The sequence below is a fragment of the Terrapene carolina genome, unplaced genomic scaffold, assembly GCF_002925995.2.
Source record: "Terrapene carolina triunguis isolate 2854851 unplaced genomic scaffold, T_m_triunguis-2.0 Scaffold629, whole genome shotgun sequence".
NCBI classification, from domain to species: domain Eukaryota; kingdom Metazoa; phylum Chordata; order Testudines; family Emydidae; genus Terrapene; species Terrapene triunguis.
This window is the reverse complement of record NW_020664980.1, coordinates 13065535-13087830: the sequence shown is the minus strand read 5'-3', so window position 1 is coordinate 13087830 and position 22296 is coordinate 13065535. Positions and strand designations below refer to the sequence as shown.

General features: G+C 42.9%; 1 protein-coding gene across 1 annotated transcript in view; it reads left to right on the top strand.

Annotated features, from left to right (window-relative positions):
* Positions 1–647: 647 nt before the first annotated feature.
* Positions 648–22296, top strand: part of TBC1D9B (TBC1 domain family member 9B) — a 35636-nt gene continuing 13987 nt past the window's right edge. Inside the window, exons 1-11 of the mRNA XM_026659329.1 lie at positions 648–846; positions 6266–6376; positions 10546–10664; positions 13028–13256; positions 13965–14223; positions 15106–15313; positions 17490–17702; positions 19006–19167; positions 20015–20165; positions 20674–20888; positions 21695–21978. Of these exons, the coding sequence (XP_026515114.1) occupies positions 729–846; positions 6266–6376; positions 10546–10664; positions 13028–13256; positions 13965–14223; positions 15106–15313; positions 17490–17702; positions 19006–19167; positions 20015–20165; positions 20674–20888; positions 21695–21978 (2069 nt within the window). The 5' untranslated portion in view covers positions 648–728. The remainder of the gene's footprint in view (positions 847–6265; positions 6377–10545; positions 10665–13027; positions 13257–13964; positions 14224–15105; positions 15314–17489; positions 17703–19005; positions 19168–20014; positions 20166–20673; positions 20889–21694; positions 21979–22296) is intronic.

Sequence of the window (22296 nt, the reverse complement as noted above, 5' to 3'; positions counted from 1 at the left end):
GATTCTTTTTTTTGGGGCGGGGGGGAGGCTAAATCATAATAGTTGAGTGCTTAGACAACATTAAGCAGGGGAGGAAGGAGGGGGCTTAGGAGCTGGAGGCTGGGGGGGGACTCCCTATTCTCTGGGGTGCGGTGGAGCTGACACAACCATAGGTGACCTCTGTTGTGGCACTGGGGGAAGGGCTATTCCCCTATAAGGGGATGGAGGCAGGAGGGGATAATCTCTGTGTGGCACTTTGGGGGCTATTCCCTTGGGGGTGATCTCTGTCTTGGCATTAGGGACAGGGGCCATTCCCCCTCAAGGGGTGGGAGGATGGTGTCTGTGTCACAGGGCAGAAGGGCTGTTCCCCGCAGGAGGGTCTCTGTGGCAATGGGGTGGGGGGTTTCTGCGGCACGGGGGGGGTCCGGTCCCCGGGGGGGAGGGGGGGTCTCTGCGGCACGGGGCAGAGGAGCTGTTCCCCAGGGCTCGGGGATGGAGGCGGCTCTGAGGGGGGTAACTCCCTTCCCGCCCCCGGCGGAGACGTGGTGGCGGCCGCTGCCGTGAGCCGGCCGGGCCGCCAGAGGGCGCCGCCCCCTCGGTTACCCGGGCTGAGCTGAGTCGGCTCGGGCCGTCTCCTCAGCTCGGGCCCCGCGCGCGGCCCCCGTGACTCGCCAGTGCGCGGCCCGGCCCAGCCCGCTCCCCCTGCCCGAAGCCGGCGGCCTGGCCCAGCGCGGAGCGGAGCCGGCACCATGTGGCTGGGCCCCGAGGAGGTGCTGCTGGCCAACGCGCTCTGGGTCACCGAGCGGGCCAACCCCTTCTTCCTGCTGCAGCGGCGGCGGGGCCACGGCAAGGGCGGCGGCCTGACGGGTGAGGGGCCGGGCGGGACCCGGGGCCGGGGTGCTCCTACGGTTGCTTGCAGCTGAGGGGGTGGGGCGGGAGCCGGGCCTGCGGCTGGCCTGACAGGCGAGGGGAACCCAGGGCGCCCCCAGACGGGGTGAGGGGCGCCAGGCCTGGGGCAGGGATCCCGTCTCCGCCCCTTTCCTGCCCATAAGGATCCTAGGCAGGGCGAGGGTTATCGGGGCCGCCCTGCAGGGTCCCCATGGGGAGAGATCCCAGGTCTGGCTCCCCTCGCGTGTAGGGTGACCAGATGTCTCGATTTTATAGGGACAGTCCAGATCTTTGGGTCTTTTTCTTATATAGGCTCCTATTACCCCCCACCCCCTGTCCCGATTTTTCACACTTGCTGTCTGGTCACCCTACTCGCGTGCAAGGTGCGTGTGTTTGGTGCGCTTCAAGGCTGACGTGCAAATAGTGACATGACCTGCGCTCAGCAGTGATCCCCAGTGTGCAGGTAGGGGCTGTTCCCCATCCCCAGTTAGGTAGGGCAGGTAGGCCAAGGTGCATGGATCGTAGGCTTGTTACATTTCTAAACAGGCACCTTTCTGCGTTCTCTTTTGCTGCCCTGCCTCAGGCTTGGGAGACCTGACCTTAGTCCAGCCCCTGCTTTGCTGCACATTGGGCTACCCACATTTGCCATCCTGGCCTGTCAACTGCCCTTCTCTCTACATTTTCCCATTTCATGTTCAGGTGCTTGATGTCGTTCAGAACTGTTCGTTTCCATGTTATTCGCCATCTTCCTCTCTTTCTTCTTGCGTTTTCTGGCTTCCATTCCATTTGGTAAGGGTTCTTTTTCCATTCTCAGCACATGTCCCAGCCACTGATGTCTTCTTTTGTAGATTATTTATGAGAGAGGGTACCTTGTCCAGTAATTTTTCTGACTTCTTCATTCGTCTTCCTATCTCTATATGTTATTCCCAATATCCTTCTAAGACATTTGTGATTAAATGCATCCAACTTTTGCATATCTTTTTGATAAGTTGCCATGTGTCACTGCTATATGTTGTGATGGCGATAACGCTTGGGAGAAGATCCCTGTAAAGATCTTCAAAGCCATTTTATTGCCCTCCTTCCTCCTTAAAACTCTCCTTTGCAGTAACACCTACAAAAATCATGATAAAGGTTAGGCCACTGGTTTGCTGTGACCACTGCCAGCCATGCTGACCAATATTGTCTCATTGTTTCCTTGTGCTGCTCTGTCTGTATCCGTGCATTGTCTCTTATACTTAGATTAGAAGCTTTCTGGGGCAGGGACCATCCTTTTGTTCTGTTTGTACATGGCCTTACTGCAATGGGGTCATGACTGGGGCTTCTAGAAGCTACCACAATATAAATAACAATAATAGAAGTAGATGGAATTATTTTTTTCTGCATGGGAAAAGATAGTTGTTTGTATGATATTCATATAGTCTTGACTTGCTAAAGTACACCTCTACCCCTATATAACACGGATTCGGATATAACGCAGTAAAGCAGCGCTCCGGGGGGCGGGGCTGCGCACTCCGGCGGATCAAAGCAAGTTAGATATAACGCGGTTTCAACTATAAGATTTTTTGGCTCCCGAGGACAGCTTTATATCGGGGTAGAGGTGTATCTTCCTTTTTGTGGATTTGTATGATTGGCAACCTTTATATGAGTATGAGAAAGGTATTATAGTTTTAATGTGCACGTATGAGAGAGTGTTTTGTGATGGATGCAGTTGGTTTAGACTTTATAGTTATGAATATTTTCTTACAGTGGCAAAATTGAAGTTGTTTGCTGGTCAGTGAGAATTATTCATTTTATTTGTGTGCCAGATTTGGGTATAAAGTGTAGTGAGGGAAGTGATCATAAAGGGTTTAACTGTGATCAAAAACCAATGTTTGCAAACACTTTCAAAACATCTCTTAATAGAATACATACAACTTTCATTATGGGAAATGCATAATTAGTTATGTAAATATTGCAAAATGTATAGGTCACATTTAAGCTAGTTTGTGAAATGTATAGTCAGTTTTCACATGTCAACACTTGTTAATCAAATGTACTCAATATAAGATGATGTAATATTTACATAAATTGCTGTAGTTGTGCATTTTTCCACAATTTTTAAAGGCAAGGGTTTTTTATTCTGTTCATGTAGTGTATATCAGTTATTTGAATAATCTTAATTATAATTTTTTTCATGCTGGAATTTCCTGTTTTCAAAAAGAAGCTATAAGAAGAGATGATTCTCTGGTGCTGTGGATCTCCTGAAAATTTTAACATTTAAACTAGAGCAATTAAGTGACTGAACCTACAAGCCAATTTGGTTCCAGTGCAAACTTTTTTTTAACATCTAAAAAGGATAGTGGCTGTCTTTGAAGTCCTAGACCTCTAGAAGCTACAGATAGGCACTGTCCTTGTTCAGTGCGTCTTAATGTTTTGGGGGAGTAGAAGAACATAGGGTTATGACTGAGTCAGTTAAGTACTTGTGCCCTTAAAAGTTTGAGCACAATAGCATTTAATGTTTTCAGTCCAATATGCCATGTGTAAATCATACACACTTGGCACTCAATCATGGCAAGTATTTAGAGAAAGTAGTTTTTATTTTAAAAACTAATATTCTGTTAACCAATTTGTACAAATGTGTGCAAAACATCTACACCAAAATCAGGCACCCATTGTGCTAGGTATTGTATGTATGCACTGTAAGAAACTGTCCTTGCCCCAAAAAGCTTATAGGATAAGGCTCTAATCTTGCAGTTGATAGCATGTGTGAACCTAACGGTCTACTCTTTCCTGTCACTTGCAGGATCAGGGCCTCAGTAGACAAGACAGACAAAGGGTAGGAGAACGGAAGTATTGTTATCTACATTTTACAGATGGGGAACTGAGACACGAGATTAAACAACGAGAAGTCCTTGTGGCACCTTAGATACTAACAGATTTATTTGGGCATAAGCTTTCGTGGCCTAAAACCCACTTCAACAGATGCACAGGGTGAAAAATACAGGAAGCAGTATATATATGAAAAGATGGGAGTTGCCTTACCAAGTGGGGGGTCAGTGCTAACAAGGTCAATTCAGTTGAGGTGGAAGTGGCCTATTCTCAACAGTTGATTACTTTTGTAGTGCTAACGAGGTCAATGCAATCAAGGTGGACATCGCCCATTTCCAACAGTTGACAAGAAGGTATGAGTATCAGCAGAGGGAAAATTACTTTTTGTAGTGATCCATCCACTCCCAGTACATGCACTGCCATGTACATTGGCCAAACCGGACAGTCTCTACGCAAAAGAATAAATGGACACAAATCAGACATCAAGAATTGTAACATTCCAAAACCAGTAGGAGAGCACTTCAGTCTCCCTGGACACTCAGTAACAGACTTAAAAGTGGCAATTCTTCAACAAAAATACTTCAAAAACAGACTCCAATGAGAAACTGCAGAACTGGAATTAATTTGCAAACTGGACACCATCAAATTAGGCCTGAATAAAGACTGTGAGTAGATGGGTCACTACAAAAAGTAATTTTTCCTCTGATATTCACACCTTCTTGTCAACTGTTGGAAATGGGTGATGTCCACCTTGATTGCATTGGCCTCGTTAGCGCTACAAATTTGTATCTAGTGATCAGCAGATTAAAAAATTGCCCAAAACAATTTCCATTAACTGTGTTTCCAAATATAGAGCTTGCAGGTGCTAATTTAGAATTTGTGTTTAAATGATCCTTGTCTCTAGTTTTGGGGTTTCTTTTTAACATTTCTTTCAGTACTCTTGTAGTATATACTGCTTGGGAGACTGACAGCTATCAAAAATGAATAGTATAAAAATATAAACACTGAAGCCTCTTGTACTGGTTATATGTAATAGAATAAGTGATAAACCAGTTTAGTGATATTTAGTAGCATTGTGGGAGATAAAATTTAACCATTATCCAATCTTTTGAATCAGTATCAAAGTTCTCGGAGAGTTTCACTTTATCCTCTTCAATCATTTTTTAAAAAATGATTTGCTGATTTTTATATCCCAGAAGATAAATGTTTTGGCTTGAAATTTCACTCTGAAGTTAGGAGGAAGTGAAAACTCCATAAAATGTCTTTTGATCAGCATAAAGTCACCAATTCAGGAAAGCATCCGTATTCAGGACAACACAGAAGCAAGAACTTAACTTTAAACATGTGCTTAAGTGTTCTAAATAGGGATGGAACTAAGCATGTGCTTATGAGCTTTTTTGAATTGTGGCAAAGTCCTTCCACATCCTTTGGGTGGGAGTCTAAGTCAAGAAAAGGAAGTTTTCTTTTGCCTTGCAGCCTGAGGATTCATTCTTTCTTTGTGATAGGAGAGAGGGAAGTTGTTAGGCTCCTGATCCCGCTGTAACCTGCAAGGGAATTCTGTAACATCTTCTGATAGAAAGAGGATCACCTTTAACATTTAGATTTAGCATCAGTTTAACAAACAACCAAATGGGTTTCATTCCCCCCGCCCCCCTTTCTGGCTGCTATGCCTAGTATTATCAATATTTAGTTCCAAAAGTACTTTCCTTATTTTAGTACAGTTTCATACTGTTCATACCAAAGACTTCTCTGCTTGTGCGATCTGACCCCACTTCCATCTAAATTGATAATTTAAGAAATGATTAAATCAAATTTGCCTTCTAGAAATGTCACTGAGACCTGCGAGCATCAGCTTTTGCTAGTATTTGCTCAGATATTTCTCTCTATTTGGTTCTACTTTGGTTGAATGTATCATCTTACCTGCTGTTTGCAAAGGTGGCACTGAAAGCTGTGGCCTACAAAAATCCTCTGCTGTATTATTTTTGGATTTTGTCATCCTTAAAATCTCTCCTCATTTTATAAGAATATGAAATCTGTAGAGTCTATAACTTTTGGTTCTTTTAATAATGTTTTAGGTACATCAATGAAAACTCTCCGGAACTACCCAAAAGCATTCTCTGTGTTGGGAACTGGTCTCTATCCCTAAAATCTTTATTTATATTTTTCAAAGAGGGCTTATGGTTTGAGTGCTTGCCATTTGAAAAGTATTTATCTTAGACTTGAATATCTCCAGAAAAGTTCTTTCCTGTGTGTTAATTACAAACACTTTCATAGGAACATCTCCTTCCAAAGACAGTTTAAAGGGAGAGTGTCACCTTGTGGCTTATAATGGACATCTGGTTGCAGCCTTAACTATGAAGTTATTAACAGTGAGCTGTAGCTATTCAGTACAGATAGTTTGTTTGCTCCTATGACTGGATGTTTACCACACCCTCTTCCAAGACTGAGACACCATTGCTCACCTGTCCCCTAGGAATGCCAAGGGGTCATGCATATTGCTTCCACCATCCATTTGAGGCTACATTTCTCCTTATCCCAACTCTCTTATCAATGGCTCACTTTGTTTATCTTCAAATCTTTTGTTTCCTAGGTCTGCTTGTGGGAACCCTTGATGTGGTTTTGGATTCCAGTGCTAGAGTCGCCCCTTACCGGATCCTGCACCAGACTCAGGACTCGCAAATCTATTGGGCAGTGGCGTGTGGTAGGTACTACTGTGATTAATGGCAAGTGGCTACATACATATCATTGCACCATTCAAACGGTCAGTTATACTAAGACTGAATGTTACAACTCTCACAGGAGTTGTGGATTTTTAATGTGTCCACAACTTTTTTGTGATGATAATAGGTGAACCAATTTCATTAAGAACCTTGACAGCTCTTAAATCAAACTTCCAAGCAATATGGGTTGCTAAAACTGGCTGAGCTCCAAAATCTGAGGTCCAGTGAACTCTCAGCTAGAGCTTTAATTTCTTCAGGGGTTGTGTGGATTCTCCCTCCTCTGAGGTGTGCGTGTATGTATGCAGGAGCAATAATTTGGAGAATTTAACTGGGTTTACTAAGGACTCCTGTGGCAGAGCTCTGATGTACTCATTGGTAGCAAAGCACAACATGGGAACATGTATAAAAATGGGAAAATGAAGGTTATTCAGGGTGCTAATCAATACCCAGGATTATCTCTTTGCTATATTGTCATGGCTCAGTCCTTTCCAGACTAATTAGTGCGTGATTTTTCCTTTAACAAAATGTAATCAGAACTCCAGCCCCACATATCATGTGCATCCCTTGTACTTGTAAAGCACCATTGCTGTACTGGAATCTTAGCATTCCTTACTGCACGAGGCCAGGTATGAGTTGGATAATGTGCCCTTTTAATATCTGTTAGAGAAGTTTGGTTATTGAGAGGATTTCGGTCCTACCCACTGATGAGGAGAAAATTGTATTCAATTCAACCTTTTGGGTCAGATTGACCAGTGTATGATGGGAAATCTTTGCTGAAGGGAAGTAAAATGTGAGCCTAAAAATAATCTCCCTCTGATCCCACAAATATCAGTTTCTGCCCCTGTTCCCCTCCTTCCTCCAGATGGCCACGCAGTCTCTCCTGTAGAGCTGCTTAAAGCCTACAGGAGAGGAGAAGCTTAGAACTGCTGCGTTCCTCCACAGAAACCCATCAACTCCCATTTGTGGGGAAGAAGACACAGGAAGAAAGCAGGAAAGCAGAATGGTGGGTGAGAAACTCAGAGCAGAAGGAAGCAGCATTTTTATGGATGTACATGATGCAAATTGGGATTTATATAGCAATGTGACAACAGTAAATGGTGCAACTAGCCTCAGAATCTCATTATACATGGAGCCCTGCTCCTAAAGAAGAATGTAAAGTGCATGGGCATCAACATTAGTATCACGCTGTCTGGAGTGCCTAACCACTGTGAGTGACTATCTCAGGGCAGACTGTCAGAAAACAAGGGCAGACACCCCAACCCTGGTGGTATGTTCTAGAATTAGATTTCACCAGGCTCGTAAAGAATGTGAACACCTGGATCATTGTAGCAGTCTTACCATGGAGTCACAGTCAGTTCCCTTAGCCTCTCCAGCCTATCTTGCCATGCAGACAAACTGAACTTTGTGATAAAAGGTTATTAAAACCAAAAATCAGACCACATCAGGTTTCTCCTAGTCCCAAAGTCACTTACCCCCAGATCAATTGGTAGTCTGGATCTTACACCAGAGACAACACTGGCAGCCAATTCTTTAGTAAACTAACTAAAGGTTTATTGGCTAAGAAAAGGAATTAGAGTTATTGAGAGCTTAAAGCAGGTAAACCATAGTTTGTAACTCCAAATGGTGGCAGTGATGTAATAGACTGCCAGTTTCCCAAAAGTCTTTTCCAGGGCTACCCAGAATAATTCTGGGGATCTCAGTTTTCTCGTTCAGTTATTCTGTCCTGTTCTGCCTAAATATATACTAATCCATTTAACTCCTTTGATATTCATGCACAAGTGAATTGGCCTATGGCTCTGGCCTGAGCTGGTCTGTCAGGGTCACAATTAGCTTTTTAGTTAACTACTTTAATCCTTGAATTACACCTCTACCCCAATATAACGCTACCCGATATAACACAAATTCTGATATAACGCGGTAAAGCAGCGCTCCGGAGGGGCGGGGCTGCGCTTCGCACTCCAGCGGATCAAAGCAAGTTTGATATAACGTGGTTTCACCTATAACGCGGTAAGATTTTTTGGCTCCCGAGGACAGTGTTATATCGAGGTAGAGGTGTACCTCTAAGGAATGCAGTTTTGTGTGCTAAAAGGAAATATATAGCAAGTATTTGGTTGCTTATAAAATTATTAAAATATATACTTTAGAGAGAACACTTATCTTTATTTACTGGGTTTTTATATTGATGTAAGAAAAAAAGAATGAACAAAATTACAAAATGTTATTACATATGTGTATTTAAGGTTGTAAAAATAGTATGTATAAGGTGCTCTAGTTGAGATTGAAATACCATGTGATTGTGCGTTTACAGCTTGTGTTATATTGTATAAATATGAGTGGATAGAGTTATAGTTGTATATGCAACCTCAGCTTTTGTCCTCCTTGACTATTGAGTGATTAACTGTAAAGTCCTAACATTCTTGTAACATAGTGGTACATATGGAACAATAATACTCTGTATGACTCTAGTGTCTTTCATAGAAAGATCTCAAACAATAATTAAGGGAAAAAAACAGAATTCCAGATTCATTCCCATGCTATAAACACTATGCTTCCTCCAAGTCCAAAGCACCAAGCAGATACTTAGGTGCCTTTAGAATAAGTCCTTTAAGATTGTGTGATCCTTTTAGTTTGAAAACATGTATCAATGACTAAAGTTAGGCTACAGGTAAACTTCTTCTTTCCTCCTGACTTTGTGTATATTTGTCTGTACTCCATTGACCTAGTGAAGACACAATTCATGGTCCCCTGAGGGAGAAATATTTATTGCTGATTCTAGTTTCTGGTTTCAGATCTTGGGGTTATTTTGGTTTGTGTAACCACAGACAAGATGGGGTAGTTTCATTGTTAGGTGTCCAACTATAGACCTTTCAGCTGTGACTCATTTGTTGCCGAGGTTGCCTCTTAACAAGGTAAGAAATAAACCTTGTGTAGAGTAAGAGCTTCAGGGAGCTTTGTATCTTCCCTTGTCGCCCCTTCTCCTCCTTTCTTTCATCAGCCCTGGTGCAGGGGCTTCTATGCCTGCATAGAAATTGCTTGGTAGGATGGATGCTGTGTCATTAAAGCAATTGAAATGTTCACCTACACATTTTTAGGAATCCCATTTCTATACTGTTTTCAATTTGGAGTGAGTCCTGTGCATAGTTGAAGTAGGATTTTAGAACTTACTGGAATTTAATTGAGGAGGAAGTTTACAAACATTTTAGACTTAAACATAAATGGATTCATCTTTCACTTGCATTTCATTATATTTCTTACTTTATCTGCTAACTACCAAAGTTCTTAGTTTTTCTGTGAAGGCTTCCGTCTATCTTCTGTGCTTTCATACTGCTCTGAAGTTATAACAATGAATACCTGATATAACCATTTCCATTACTCCATGGTTCTGACTTGAATGCAAAGTTGAGCCTGGGTGGAAAGGAAGAAATCTCTTACTAAAATGTAAATTTCTGAAATAAATAGCTAAAGGAACAAAACCACAGGCCAGCTACCCTTTCTATAGAAATGTCCCCTCCTCCTAATTTGCTCCAGCATGAAAGAGGATTTTAAAACTTGAAACTTGCTGATGTAGCATTAAAGTGATTGACAAACAAGCTTCTTTTGAAAGAAATAAATTGTGCCAAACATCCCAAATAAACAGCACAGCAGCATTGCAAATGTGAATGTTTCACGTTTGCCTTGTTTGCTTATTTCAGGTCCATCTGCTCTCTCCTGGCAGTCATGCACAGCATTGGAGAATAGCGTCAAACTGCAGGGATCCAGCAAGTCCTATTTTTCTGAAATTAGTTTGTATAAAGTTTTCCTAATATTCTGTAGGGTGTAAAATACTAATTAAGAATTAAGAAAACCTTTCCAAGCTGTGTGATTTGGGGGAAAATAGGACTTGTTGTACACTTGCAGGCAGGCTGACCTATAGTGTGTGTGGCTGTCAATAGAAAGTGCTGCTTGTCGCCACTAGGAGGACCTGGCAGTGGCAACAACAGTTTGACTTTCAATATATTTTTTTTTTTAAATGACTCCATAGCATGGGTGTAGTTGCCTGGTTACAGGTGCCCTGCCCACTGTTATCTGCGGTGATGCTTTTATTGATTTTCTACTGTGAACTTGCAAGAAGAATGGTGTTCTGACTATTTCCTGTTTGTCCCCCTGTTAGGCTCTTCTCGTAAGGAGATCACAAAGCATTGGGAATGGCTAGAGAATAACTTGCTGCAGACTCTCTCCATCTTTGATAATGAGGACGACATCACCACTTTTGTCAAGGGCAAGATACATGTAAGGGGCACGTATTTCCCTGCAGGTCATGGGGAGGTGGTGGTGAGATTTTTTTACCTTTTGGAGGGGAAAAAAAATTCCCTATAGATATTTCCATCTTCACCCTTCTCTGGACATAGGTATGCTTCAGATCTTCATATAACTTATACTATTTTATCAGTGCTATGTTATTGCTGCAATAGCTCAGGATTAATACATACTGCAGTAGAAATCATGTGACAAGAGCAGATCTCAAGGAGCAACCTGCCTTTGAGAATTCTTCTGGTGCAGTAACTCACTAAAACCTGCTGCCCGTCTGACAATATCCCAATGAGCTGTATCTTTGGCACATTGCAAGAGGACCACATTTCACTGTCTGGCCTCCCCCATGTTTGTCACCAGATAATTCTAGCCTGTAAACAATGCACTTTCCCCTGCTAGGACTATCCAGAATCTGTCTCTGGTGTAAGGTGACTGTATCCTAATTCCCACGGTGCTCTGTTTCAAACAAACACTAGCATCTCTGCTGGTTGAGGGGTTAACTAAGAAAGAATCAGTCTGAACTGTAAGTGGGTGGGGCCTTTGATTTTTTGGGGGGGACACTGAGTAAGTAATCTTGCCCCCCTGGTGTGATGAGGGTAGAGTCAGCTGTTGCCCAATTAATAGAGACCGTGAAGGAGGTGGATGGATCAGGTCTCTGAATGCTTGACAGTTTCTCACTAGGAATATTATAGTAGTAAAGACAGCCTGAGAATGTCAGAAACAGTGCTTTTGTCTCAGCATGTTGATATAGATTATTAATTCCCTAGATGATCTGGGTCCTCATCTTCTGAGACTTCCTCTTCTCTTGTGTTTTATAGCAACAGTTGAACTTGGCTGATGTACCTTCACTGTCAGTCCCTAGATCCAAATGGGTTGCTGGCATTTTTGGTGAAGGGCCTTTAACTCTGGATTTTGCTGTCTTGGTAGTGCCCAAAGTTAAGCTTTGGAAGCAGTGCAAAGCTCCCCTGACTTATTTTGGCCTTTGCCTGAAGTCTAGGGTGGAATATGTTATCCATACTTTGGTTCGGTAGATGGAGGCATAGTGCAGCCATAGATACAATTGTGTCCATATTTCTAAAAATTGAAAATCAAGCTGTTTATAAACTAGACTGTAGATTTGAGAATGATGCTAGGAGCTAATGTGATGATCCATCCTCTAGAGAGATGGAGGTGATAAGAGCAAGAAATAACTAAAGTGGGCAACTTGGAAACAGTAGCACTACCCAGGCAGTGGCTCTGCCATCAAGGCTGCTGACTCTAACAGAGAAGGGCATCTGTGCTTGCTGAAAAGGATACTGTACGCACTGATAAGCTAAGAAACTGATCTATTTTTAAAGTCATCCTATCCTTAAAATAGATCTGTGAATGTTCCCAAAAAATCCTTCTAATAGAAATATGATAATAGCACACATTTTTGAGTCACAAATTGGTGTATGTTCCTGGATATTGGTAACACAGAGGCAGCTTCTTTTTCAGCATCTTAGCTGTTGAATTTGAATTTTTTAAAGGGGGGGAAATACTTTATTTTCAGGGTAGGAAGTGCAAGTTGTGGACCATTGTCAAGGAGAACTCTTTCTATTTTAACCTATCAAGGCTGATAGGGTCTATTTTTCTGAGGTCCTTAGGACATGCAATTCCCATTGAAGTTATGTAAGTTGTAGTTGCTTGTTGTCTCTGAAAATCAGACCCACAGTGTCACTGTAAGTCAATGGTAGGTTTTTTTTAGATGGTATTGAAAGGGGAGATAAAAATCTCCATAAAGTAGGAGTGACTTGTTACTGTAATCTAGAAAACAAAACAGTAAGACATCATTGTTAGTTGTGACTGTGAAAAATTGTTTTTCTTGAGACTCCTTTGTATCTCTGTCAGGTTCCTTGCCTGTTTCCCACAACTCTTGGGTTACTGTCAGTCCTTTCCTTCTGGTTAAACACATTAGGACAGAGCTGTCTTTAGTGCCCATTGGTGCTGTCTGCGGAACTCCAAGCCCTCTGGGGAGCATGCTCACTCTTCAGCAGTACCAGGAATTGACCTCAGGTCTCCTGCATGGCAGTATAGAGTGCTAACTCTGAGTTACCAGGCCAGTCAGGAGAAGGACACTGAAATGTTATTTATGGACACTAGCTTTAAGTGTGTGTTCAGGCATAGGTTCACCTTTAACAGGATTCCAAGCTGTCTGGTTTGTTGTTCTTATTAACCGTCTCTGTTTTGCCTTTAGCCTGGATCTGGTGTGGATTCCCTTGCCATGTTCTTCCTCTCTATCTCTGAGATTGTGCTACTTTAACACTGTAAGTGAAGGCAGCATTGATTTTTCCACTTTCCATCATCCTCTCCTCTCCCTTCAGGGCATTATTGCTGAAGAGAACAAGAATCAGCAGCCCCAGGGTGAAGAGGATCCAGGTAAATTTAAGGAGGCTGAACTCAAGATGCGGAAACAGTTTGGAATGCCTGAGGTGGAGAAGCTAGTCAATTACTATTCTTGCAGCTATTGGAAAGGGCGTGTTCCAAGGCAGGGCTGGCTGTATCTGACTGTCAATCACCTCTGTTTCTACTCCTTCCTGCTGGGCAAAGAAGGTAAGTTATCAGCTTGCTGTGTGCTCTTGTCTGCCACTTCCCCCTTGATATAGTTGATCATTGGTGTGGGCTTTTTTGGCTGTTTTAATTTTTTTTTTCCCCATGGAAATCCTCTTTTAGCCCCAGCACACAGCCTTCAGGTCCCACTTACACTTGTCATCTAGCTTTCTCATGACTTTATGGGTAGAATTCTCAAAAGCACCTAAAGTGATCTAGAAGCCTGTGGCTATGTCTGAATTGCCCTGCAGTTCAGAATATGGGGGTGTGAACAGTGCACATACAAGTGCTGCACTGTAACTCCCCCATGTGGACACTGCGAGCGAAAACTAAAAGGTTCCTAGTTCTCATTAATGTAGTCCTGTTTGGGGTTCTTTATTGGAGTTTTCAGATCCTGATGGCATTTGCCTCAGGAGTTACTCTGTTGCCCGTAGTTATCTGCTATGGATGAGATATGAAAACCTGAGAAGATATAATTAGGAGTATGCGCTGATTCAGCAACATTCAGGTGGGATCCAGTATTGTTTCATAGGCCAGTTATTCTCAGACGGTGCTTCCTTTATGGTGAAGCACTTAGGAAGAAAAAAAAAATTGCCCAAGAATGGGAAAAGAAATAGCAAGTCTTGCTTGCTACTTTGACTTCTCTCCTACTGGCTGTGTGTGTTTTGCATCACGTTGTAACTGGTGGGTTTACTTTGGGTGCTTCCTTAGTGACCCTGGTAGTCCAGTGGGTGGACGTGACACAGCTGGAAAAAAACGCCACACTGCTGTTCCCTGAGTGCATTAAAGTGAGTACCAGGGATAGCGAGCTTTACTTCTCCATGTTCCTCAACATCAATGAGACCTTCAAACTGATGGAACAGCTGGCTAATATCGCCATGCGACAGCTATTGGACAACGAGGGCTTCCTGGAGGACAAGTCCCTTCCCAAGCCCAGCAAGCCTCTAAAGAACATCTCTGCACTCAAAAGGTGTGTGTCTCTTCCAGCAGTGGAAATGGGGACGGGGAAGGTGGGAGCAGGAGAGTCAAAGAATGGGTGTACATTATTTGGTGATATTGATTAGCACCTGAGGCCCAAATCTGAATCAAGGCTTGATTACTTTAGGTGCTACATAATCTCTGACATTCCCCCCTTGTAGCTATGCTCATTTTTGTCCTGAGTACAATTCATCTATTTTTTAGACAAGTTCAGTTTTCCCCCTGTGCATGAAGGCATAGACTGAACTTTCAATGATCCCTATCTGAAAATAATCATGTAAGCAGAATTTGCTTCTATTGGAGATGACTTAATCTACAATGCCTTCTGCTTTGGTACAGTAATGCATGCCTTCCCCAAATGCAACTATTTAGAAGCATGCTTTCAGGATCCCTATATTTCCCCCCAATCCTCTGCTTTGATCTCCTTTTTTTAAAAGGTGAGGGTCTTTTAAAAAATCATGGTACGCTTATAGCATTTTACATCTTCAAAGTATTGTACAAATTTTAATAGTACCACTGTTTTGGGATGGAAGGTTGCACAGTCGTTTAAATCCATCTGTTTCAACCTTGTGATGATTTCCCTCAAAGTATTTATCTACGAGAGTAAGGTATATTTTATGTTTATGAGATGCACCTGAGAGAAACCTTGTTTTATCTTTTAAGTACTTGTGCTCCAGAGAATGTGTGGGTGTTGTGGTATATCTCAGTTTGAGAAGTGAACAGTGAGAAGATAAGAGGCACTCCTGCACGCTGTGACTGGAATGAACCTTTGGTTGTGGTGTTTCCTTCTTAGGATTTTGAGGATGGAGGGTGAGGCCATTCATGCCTCCCAGTGTGGGGATTACCCTTCTCTCTTTTTTTTCCCCTCCCCCAGAGATCTGGATGCTCGAGCCAAAAATGATTGGTACCGTGCCACCTTCCGGCTGCCCAAGGATGAACGCCTGGATGGACATACAGACTGCACCTTGTGGACTCCATTTAACAAGATGCACATCCCTGGCCAGATGTTTGTTTCCAACAATTATATCTGTTTTGCCAGCAAGGCAGAGGAGGCCTGTCACCTCATCATTCCACTCAGGGAGGTGGGAACCTGTTAGAATGAAAAGCCACTTATGCATCAGGACTACAAGCTTTTGGTCTTTAGCTTTTGGGTGTTTCTGGTGCTTACAGGTTGTGAATCCTGACTCTTGACCACAGTAGGTTAATCCGTAGGCTAAGAACATAAGAACAGCCATACTGGGTCAGACCAATAGTCCATCTAGCCCAGTATCCTGTCTTCCGACAGTGGCCAATGACAGGTGCTTCAGAAGGAATGAACAGAAGAAGTAATCATCAAGTGATCCATCCTCTGTCACTCATTCCCAGCGTCTGGCAAACAGAGGCTAAGGACACTTCAGAGCATGGTTTTGCATCCCTGTTCATCTTGGCTCATAGCCATTGATGAACCTATCCTCCATGAATTTAACTAGTTCTTTTTTGAACCCTATTATAGTCTTGGCCTTCACAACATCCTCTGGCAAAGAGTTCCACAGGTCGACTGCGAGAGACTTGTGAAGAAATACTTCATTTTGTTTGTTTTAAACCTGCTGCCTATAAATTTAATTTGGTGACCCCTGGTTCTTGTGTTATGAGGAGTAAATAACACTTCCTTATTTACTTTCTCCATACCAGTCATGATTTTATAGACCTCTATCATACTCCCCCCACCTTAGTCGTCTCTTTTCCAAGCTGAAAAGTCCCATTCTTATTAATCTCCTCATATGGAAGCTGTTCCATAACCCTAATAATTTTTGTTGCCCTTTTCTGTACCTTTTCCAATTCCAGTATATCTTTTTTGAGATGGGGTGACCAGATCTGCACACAGTATTCAAGATGTGGGCATACCATGGATTTAGAGAGGCAATATGATGTTTTCTGTCTTATCTATCCCTTACCTAATGATTCCCAAACGGTTTCACAAGAAATGACAGTTTATTTAGGTACTGGGGGATTCTTTTGTAATGGGCAATGATTCTAGCAAAAGACTGAGATCAGTTCCTATTGAAAGAGAAATCTGTCTCCAAAACCCGAGTAACAGGGAAGGAAGCAAAGGTAGAGAACACAGACAAATGTTTTCTTCAGTAACCATGAGACTACTGACTAGTAAGTTTGTTTCTTATCCAATTCTGGAAGTATCCAGAGACAAGTCAAACTTTCAGTGTTTAACAAAGTCTGTTCAAAGGACACTGTGACTGTTGGCTTTCTGGTGCTTTGATTTTGTTTTTTGTTTTTTTTTACATTTTAGATTTTGTTTTTCCTCTCCTGTTTGTAATAGAAAGACCTCTTAGCAGCTTGAAAGTAGCATTTTCCCCTGTGCTACCTTCTCGGTTCCCTTTTGGCAAACAGATTTTTTCTTCTATTTTTAATTAAGCTGAAATGCATTTTGCTTGTGTGCCATCATTAATGAAATCCGCACAGCTCCTTCAATAGCACTTGTTAACTACCTGTACCAGAAGGAAGGGGAAACAACAACAACAACACAATTTTTTGTGTAGCTCTTATTAAAAAAAAAAAGCTTTCAGGGTGTCTTGCTCTGTTCTGTAGTAGTGGAGATAGGGCTACTGTTAGGGAATCAGGCACAGCTGTTTGTGCACAGTGCAGGTGAGCACACTTTTCTGTCTTGGCATTTTCTCTCCTATTCTAGAAAAGTAGCATTTTTTTAAACAAGCTCTTGTATTTTCTTACTTTGTTTATACACTCCATTTTGTAAATAGGAAAAAAGGCAAAATCTTATTCACACTGCGTATGTTTTTATTCTTTCAATTTAAAAGGGGACTCAGCATCTTGATAGGGGGCAGTGAAAAGTCTGTCCTTCAGCTGAGGAAACTGAGGAAAGCCCTCCGATCTTTCTGTATAAACCAGAGCACATGGCAGGCATGAGGAAGCAGGTGTTTAAAAAGCAAAGTAAACTCTCCTTTGTGGGGGTACTCCATCAGTTTTCTCCCCCTTCTTTCCACATCAGCCATCACTATCATTCCTGTAAAAACCACATCAGCTACAGCAGAGGCTGCTGGCTGAGACCAGCTTGCATGTGTCTTGTTACATGTCTTGCTGATGGAGTTGATGTGTTGGCAAAAATTAATACCTGGAGGACAATCCAGGTTATAAATGTTTTATAGCAAGTTAAATTTGGACATGCATCTCGGAGTCCCTTTTAATGATCAAATGGAAATGATGGAGTCCTGCTATATCCAAATTGCCTGTGACTGTCTTTTCCAGGTGGCAGTTGTTGAGAAAGCAGACAGCTCCAGTGTCTTGCCCCGCCCTCTCTCCATCAGCACCAAAAGTAAAATGACCTTCCTCTTCGCCAACCTGAAGGACCGAGATTTCCTGGTACAGAGAATCTCTGACTTCTTGCAGAGAACACCATCAAAGAAATCGGATGGCTCTGGCAGAAAGTGGAAGGGGAGCTTCAGTGACACTGGATGTGAGGTACTAGGGCACGGTTCTGGAGGGGGCTTTCCACCTTTCCAAAGAGACGTTTGTTGCATTGTCTACTCCAGCAAATGGCATCTTCCTATCAGACTCCTACTCTGAAAGCTGGAGGCTGACTAAGCTCAGACATTTCTTGGTCTTTATAATGAGGAACACTAGGAATAAGACCTATTTACATCAATTTCTCATTTGCGTCACCATTCTCTGCAGATTAGGGAAGTTACCCATTTCATTGGTTAGAGTTGAATTATAATTTCTCAAGATAAAGAAAGCTAGTTCCTGTGAGCCTGAGCATCACAGAGAAAATGGTGTTTATGCTGGGGGAGTGCTGTTGGCAAGGGGAAAGGAAGTAGGCAGCATCTATTGCTTTGAAAGGCAGGGGAAGAGAGAGAGAGGCTGAAATATTAGACTAGATTCTCTGGTCCGCTGTGCCCTTCTGCACAGTCAATCAGTGTAAAGGGAGCAGAAACCTCCTCCTAAATCCCGTGCCGGGGATACCCTCAGCATGGGACAATCCCCAGGAAGTGTAAAGCTTCCCTTTCCACAACCCCTGGTGTGGGGGACATGTCAGGGTGAGCAGGGGAAGTGGCCAGAGCTCAATATGCTCTGGTAATCCCCAGCTGGCACAGTTTGGAGCAGCCTCTAGTGACTCCTACTTGTTACAGTCAGTGAGATCTGGACACAGCAGAGGATCAGAGGGGTAGCCGTGTTAGTCTGTATCCACAAAAACAACGAGGAGTCCGGTGGCACCTTAAAGACTAACCGATCTGTTAGTCTTTAAGGTGCCACCGGACTCCTCGTTGTTACAGCAGAGGATGTGGCCCAATAGGTCTCCTAAGGATGCATGAGACAATAAATCTTAATACATTCATGGATTATGGGTGAAGATCTTAGAATAGTTCTTAAAGCTAAGTAATGGATAGCTCTGGGGACTGGTAATGAGATACAGAAGTTTCCACTTTTAGGTTAGTGGACAGAAGTGGCATTGCTACTGTTCGGTAGCCTGTTGGCCATCTCCATCTAATCTTTGTTGGCAGGTCTCCACATCACAGCTGGCACCTTTGTTAGTCTGGGTAGAAAGGGGAAATATACAATGGGCTTGGAGCCTGAGCTCCCTTTTACTCTAGGCAGCAGTCCTGCAAGGGCAGGGTTGAGGTGTACTGGTTGGGCAGCAGGGAGAAGTCAGCGTGTTTTGTAGAGAGGTCTTCAGTGTAGTATTTGACCACACAAAATGTGCTTGCAAAATAAACAGTAGAAGCTGCTTATGCTTTTTTTCAGATTATATATTTTTGTTCTTCAGGAGTTTCCAGAGCTCTCTTCCATTAGTCCACCTGCAGTCAGCCCAACCTCTACTCTCAACAACCAGTTGGTCAGCTTCTGTACAGGGGAGGTGCCAACAGCCTCCCAGGGGCTTCTCAAACTCTTCAGGAGAGACTCCGACGAGCTCTTAGGACCCAAAGCGGTATGCAAGTCGCTTACATATAATGTAAAACAACTATTGCAGTGAGTTTGCTGTTAAAGTTAAGTGCTGACTAGAACAGGCAGGCACAGTGAAAGCTTCGTCGTTCTTCATTCTATACTCCAAAGCTCCATCAGTGCATCTGTCCAGTGACCTGTGTCACCAGCTGCAGTTCCATTGATAGGCTCCCATACAGCTCTGGAAATGCATCTTATCTGTAACCCAAGCACTATCTTGATTTTTCCAGTCGTGGGCTACTTGAGTGAAGACTGCCAATTGTGCTAAATTCTTGTGCTTTTGTGATATTGACAAGTACCCATTGAGTCAGTTTCGCTCTCACTTGAGATTTCCGAGAGCTTTAGCCTGGGTACGGGGACGTGGTAATTTTAACCATGTAGTAAGAGAACGTCCTGACTTGGTTACATTTGTGTTGTAGATGAGACAAAAAATGTTGATTGAGGCCACCAAACTCATTTCACTTGTGATCTATTTAAAATCAGATCTTTGAGATGAAGGGTGATGTGTCATGTCTGCAGTGCCATCCATCACATCCTCAACTAGCGCCTCTTTTTATTCAAGTAAAAGCTGTGTCAGTGTCACGTTTCAACCTACTTGCTTGCACATTTTGGCAGTGAATACTTAGAAACTTGATACAGATGATCAATTGTTCATAAATTATGTACATAGTGAATGTAGCACATCATAGAATAAGAAAGAAGGAACAGTTTAAATGTGGCACTGTATTTCCTTTGTCAAGTACAGGCTTGAGTAGAAACCTCCCATTCTATAGGTGAACTTGATGGAAATGCTTTAGTCCATCCAAATGGCACTGTTTGTTTTTCCCTCTTAGGCAAAGGAGAAGATGAAGGAAGAGTCGTGGAATATTCATTTCTTTGAGTATGGGCGAGGAATGTGTATGTATCGCACAGCCAAGACCCGCGAACTGGTACTAAAAGGGATCCCAGAGAATCTTCGTGGAGAGATGTGGCTCTTGTTCTCAGGTAAAAGGCTCTACTGTACACTCAAGACAGTTCCCAGGTAACGGGTAGCCCTTCTGCAGTTAACAAATATCAGGCCTTCTGCAAATTTCCGAGATTGGGAGAGTTAAATGTTCATATCTAAATGGATCACATTTATTTCTAAATTAATCATTTACTCCCAGGTGTACTCCATCTGCATGAAGCTTTAAAGAGACCCAATTTCTCTCTCAATCTGTATGCAATATGCCAGCAGGTGCTTTCTGAAGAGATTATGATCTGTTGCCTGCTTGGGCTGCATGACAGTACAGTGACAGGTTATTCTAAATTCCCTCTTCTCCCAGGTGCTACATAGTCTTCTTCGTCAGGATTGTGACATTCAGAAGCTGGGGAATTATCTGATCTAACTGCAGATTTGTTTCTGAACCTTGAGATCTGCTTGTATTCATTTGAGTCTGTATACCGTCCCCTATCTGCCCCTTCACTGAAACTTTGGGAACAAGGGAATGAAGCAGTGCCTTTGTCATTGTAGGGGCCTGGAATGAGATGGTGATGCTTCCTGGGTACTATGCAGAGCTGGTGGAAAAGTCAATGGGGAAATACAGCCTTGCCACAGAGGAAATTGAGCGAGACCTGCACCGTTCCATGCCAGAGCACCCTGCCTTTCAGAATGACTTGGGGATCGCTGCCCTTCGGAGGGTCCTGACAGCTTACGCATTCCGAAACCCCACAATCGGGTACTGTCAGGTAAGAGGGGAGTATAAATTAGCCACCTCACGCTTTGGACATTACTGAAAGCCAAACCCCCATTTTAAAGAAGTTTCATACTTGAATTTGGGATCCTCCTTGATGATGCCCTTGTACTCTAGCAATAAGGCAGGGGCTGCTGTGTTGTAAAACTGTAACTGTCCTTTGGATGTGATGTTAAATCAGTTTGTTCTGCCTATCTCTAGTGACTGTGAGCCACAGAATATTTTATTAGATTGGGGAGAGCCCCAGTGTCCTGGCTAACTTTCCCTTGCTTAGTAAAAGCACCTTCTAGTTTCCTAAGTAGTGCATGAGAACTGGCTGAGATTATGAAGACAGCTGTATTGACCGTGCACAGCCTGCATCAAACTCATTAATTTGTAAACTGATATAGGATATCCAGAGTATGTAGAAACTGAATAGTTTTGGGTATCCTTTGGATATTTACAGCCCCCTTCACACTGCTCTATTAAAAACTGTCTCAGCATTTTCCGTATAAATACCATTTTCAAGGTTTTAGTAACCTGGTTAAATAATACTAATACTTTGCTCCATGGATCAAAGTGCTTTACAAGGATGCGTGGAGTTATCCCCATTTCACAGCTGCAGGACCTGAGGCCTAGAGTGGTTAGCTGGAAACAGAACATAGATCTTCTGACTCCCAGTCCCCTACCTTATCCATAGGAGCATAGTATTTTAACCACATTTATCTCACATTTATAGTGTCCCATTACCTTCCTGAACATCCTCAGCTAATGTGGTATTTTCTTCTCCATGCATGTTTGTGTCGCTCTACCTGCTCCCAGGCCATGAACATTGTGACATCAGTACTGTTGCTGTACTGCAATGAGGAAGAGGCTTTCTGGCTCCTAGTGGCCTTGTGTGAGCGGATGCTGCCAGATTACTACAATTCCAGGGTAGTGGGTGAGTCTGTCAAATTCATCATGGGGGCTGGCATTTCCTTCTACTATACAATCAGCAGAACTCAGGAAAGAAGGACAGTCGTATTTATTAACAGACCATTAAACACAGTGCATTTGAAAGAGTGTGGGACACTAGCCGATGAAAGCTTTGGCCTCATTAGTGATGTGTAAAGAATTTCCTGCAAATTCTAAATATCCAGTTATTCTCCCTGAGATCATTCAGTTCTTAACCCTTCAGGACCAGACAACTATTAATTGGAGGGAAGAGAGAGAAGAGAATCAGAAATGGGAGGGGGCTGGAAGGCTAGACTTACAGGGAAAGAGATTTAAAAGAGCTAAATTTGTACATGACTAGAGGGTGGGGAGGGCCATAACAGTCTACCAAGTATTTGAAGGGTATAAACACAAAGGAATGGTGGCAGGAGTTATTTAGGTTGGTACACGGGGGTATAAATAGGAATGATGGGATGAAATTAGAAAAAAAA